The 3,643-nt window shown below is 53.7% G+C and overlaps 1 protein-coding gene across 1 annotated transcript in view; it reads left to right on the plus strand.

The window, feature by feature from the left end:
- Window positions 1–3,417, plus strand: part of UNC13A (unc-13 homolog A (C. elegans)) — a gene marked incomplete at both ends in the record, with an annotated part of 142,203 nt that extends 138,786 nt beyond the window's left edge. The window contains one exon of the mRNA XM_015407752.1: window positions 3,298–3,417. Within this exon, the coding sequence (XP_015263238.1) occupies window positions 3,298–3,417 (120 nt within the window). The remainder of the gene's footprint in view (window positions 1–3,297) is intronic.
- Between the last annotated feature and the right edge of the window lie 226 nt (window positions 3,418–3,643).

Below are 3,643 nucleotides of genomic sequence, written 5' to 3' on the forward strand. Positions count from 1 at the left end.
GTCCCAACTCTAGGAACGCATTCTCGTGAGCAGCTAATTCCTTTTATCTTGGACTGATAAGGTGCCTGGTAGGCCGAAGCTCTGAATTAACGACACCTGCGAGAAGGAGCCAGGCACTTCATGTATTAACCCGAGGGAGGGGCAGGAATGATGCTTCGCCTAACACAGGGTTAGTGGGAATTGTCTTTTTTGGGGGGGGCCCAAACTGAACAGAGAGGCCAAGAAAATAACAATTCCCACCTGCCGTCTAGCAGATGCCAAGTTTGCACTTGCTATCGGCCAGCTGCCCCGAAGGGGGGTGCTGAATGCCCACCCACCAACCCCCAGTGTGGAGATGCGAAAAAGTATTTAGAATGCTGCTTATTATGAACTAGGCGCAAGGCCCGTTGCAGGAAGAGAGGCAGTGGGCCCTAGAGAGAGGCAGCCGGAGGGGGGCCCCCCACGCACTGGCAAAGGAGAGCGTGGAGGCTACCCAGCAGCCAGGCTCGTGCCTCCCCCCGCTGCACGCTGGAGGCGGCAGGGCAAGCCAGCCGGCCTCGTCCTTCCTCTGTCGGCATGGGTGGGGGGGCCTCTGAGCAGTTTCTCCTGGGCGGAAGGGCAGGAGAACTAACGGGGAGGGCCACAAAGGGCTGCCCGGCCCCTTCTCAGCTCGCTTGCCTCGGCGTGCAGCCGAGAAGGGGGCAGGGGTCTCTGGGCAGCCGCTCCCACTCGGCCACCTCAGAGGTCTTTCCCTGCAACGGGCGAGGGAAGCATGGCGCAGCCGCTTCCCCCCTCCCTGAGCGCAGCTGGGGCCAGCTGAGGGAAAAACAAAAAACCCCCCCGTCCCCAAAGAAGGGCGCGCAGCTTCCCCGGCCCAGGCCGCACCGGGCAAGAGAAGCGCGACGCGACCACCTCAGCACCTCTCGCCTACCGCAGCCTCATCCGTCTCTCCACTGGCCACTCGCCGCCTGCTCCAGGGCCGCGCGGGCCAAGGCGGCGAAGCTCGTCCGTCCCCCACCCAGCCAGCCAATGGCACGCCAGTTGCCCTGAGCGGCAGCTGACGGGAAAATGGCTGAGGGAGCATATTTTTTATGGCCACCCCATAGAACGGTGGCCAACCCAAAACACAATTATTAGAAGGAGAGATAATTAGCAATTGACCAGTGCGAGCACATGAGGTACTCAATTCAAGAGAAAACAGTCATTGCAAGCAGAGTAGTTTGTGACTGCAACATGGCTACTCCAAGCTGTAAGTCACTGAGCTCAGAGATGAAGACAAGAAGAAGAGGAAGAGATTGGATTTATACTCCACCCTTCACTACCCAAAGGAGTCTCAGAGCGGCTTACAAACTCCTCTCCTTTCCCCTCCCCACAACAGGCACCCGGTGAGGTAGGTGGGGCTGAGAGAGCTCTGACAGAAACTGCTCTTTTTCAAGAACATCTCTGACAGAACTACGGCTTGCCCAAGGTCATCCAGCCAGGTGCAAGTGGAGGAGTGGGGAATCAGACCTGGTTCTCCCAATTTAGAGTCCGCGCACTTAACCACTACACCAAACTGGCTCTCAGCACATTGTTAGTCTCAACACATTGTTAGTTTTAAATGTCATGAGGAGTCCTGGGACCTGTAATCTGAATTTGAATGTTTGTGGTCCTAAGAGAGTCCCTCTCTTTTAAATTATTTCATTCACCATTCCCTCACCCCAGGGAACCAGGTTCGAGAGCCAGTTTGGTGTAGTGGTTAAGTGTGCGGACTCTAATCTGGGAGTTTGATTCCCCACTCCTCCACTTGCACCTGCCAGATGACCTTGGGCAAGCCATAGTTCTGGCTCAGCAGTTATTGGAAAAGAGCAGTTTTTGTCAAGAGCTCTCTCAGCCCCACCTACCTCACAGGGTGCCTGTTGCGGGGAGGGGAAGGGGAAGGAGATTGTAACCCGCTCTGAGACTCCCTTGGGTAGTGAAGGGCAGGGAATAAATCCAATATCTTCTTCTTTTTTGGCACAATATCTTCTGGTGTCCCACAACTGGTGGACCTTTCCAAGCCTTCCCCGTACTTGGTGGGCTCCCTTCAACACTTCCCATTTGGCCTCCATGGAAGATCCTACTTCCATAGGGTTGCCAACCTCCAGGTAGGTCCTGGACGTCTTCCAGAATTACAAGTGACCCCCTCCAGTCTACATAGATTGGTTCCCCCGGAGAAAATGGCAGCTTTGGGGGGTGGACTGTATGGCATTATATCTTGCTGAGGTCCCTCCCCGGGCTCCATCCCCCAAATATCCAGGTATCTTCCCCAGACCCATTTGGAGTGGAGGGTAGGCATCCAAGGCCACTGGCTGCAGCCCCCCCTCCCCCGTGCACCACTTACCTTCCTCCTTTCCTGGGGCTAGCAAGGGGCTGATGGAGATGGGCCGCCATGGCTGACCCCAACCGAGAAGAAAAAGGAGCCTCCGGTCCACCATTCAGGAAGGCAGGCCGTTGGTCCACAGTGTTAGGGTGGAGGTAGGGAACAACAGCTAGTGCTTTGCTTTCAACCCACCTTCCCAGAACAACCGCTCCTCTTCCTCCACCATTCAGGGCAGGTGGTGAAACATCCCCGTTTCAATCTCCTGGTGTAAAGCGAAGTAATGATAATGATAATGATAATGATAATAATACCTTTCAATTTATTGATCACTCAATCCGGCAGAGCTGCTGGCTCTGAGCGATTTACAGTTACACGGTTTCACACAAGGGACTAACAATTTCATAAGGGTAAGGGAGGACAACATATAATTCTTTAAATCGCACACGTTTTGCAGCCGACGGAGATTTTTGTTCAGCTGTAGGCTTCAGACGTGTTCCGGAGGCATTCACTTTTGGCTTGGCTTGATGATGTTGGTTCTTCCTGGGCTGCTTTGAACCGTAGCAGCGCACTGCCACCGCCTGGCCAGATTGGCCCATTACCGGCTTCTTAATGCCGAAGAAGTCTTTTTTATCAGGCTTCCGAGCTTACAAGCTGGACATTTCATTCGCCGGCTAACACCTCCCCTTCGGGGGTTTAGTGTGCCCACCCTCTCTAAGGAGTGGTACCCATTTTATCTACTCGCCGAAGCTTTCAAACCGCTGGGTGGACGGCGAGCTGGGGACAAGGCTGGTAACTTACACCAGCACGGGCTAGAACTGACAGCAACTCTGTTCAGTTCAGATGTTAACCAGAGGATAAATCCTTTGTGCCACCACTCCCCAATAAGTCTTTATTATCATACTTTCCCCATTTCTTTGCGCCTTCCCTGTCTCAACGGACGCATTTTCTACCGTTGTTTTTGCTTCGGTTCGGCACAGAAGCGGCATCAAAGCGGCCTCTGAGAAACACATTGGGAATGAAAACGAACGGAACGAAAAAGTTCCTGATGACCGAAACAAAAGTTTCGGTGTTCGGATCCCACTCTCCACCCTGCCCGGGTAGGGCCCTGGAGTCTAAGTCCTTGCTGCTGCCTGGGTAAAGGAGTTGGGTGGAAGAGAGGTGGCATCTTTGGCAGTGGGCAAGCCCAGGGTAGTGAGCCATTGTCAATTGCCCATAGGTACCAGCCCTGAAGCCGACCAAATTGGGAACTGTCGTTCTGCATCAAGATGATTTTCTTTTTTTCCCCACAAAACTTTTTATTTTGGGATATAATATCACATTTAA

This window comes from Gekko japonicus, unplaced genomic scaffold (genome assembly GCF_001447785.1).
Source record: "Gekko japonicus isolate JY-2015 unplaced genomic scaffold, Gekko_japonicus_V1.1 scaffold3549, whole genome shotgun sequence".
In the NCBI taxonomy this organism is placed as follows: domain Eukaryota; kingdom Metazoa; phylum Chordata; class Lepidosauria; order Squamata; family Gekkonidae; genus Gekko; species Gekko japonicus.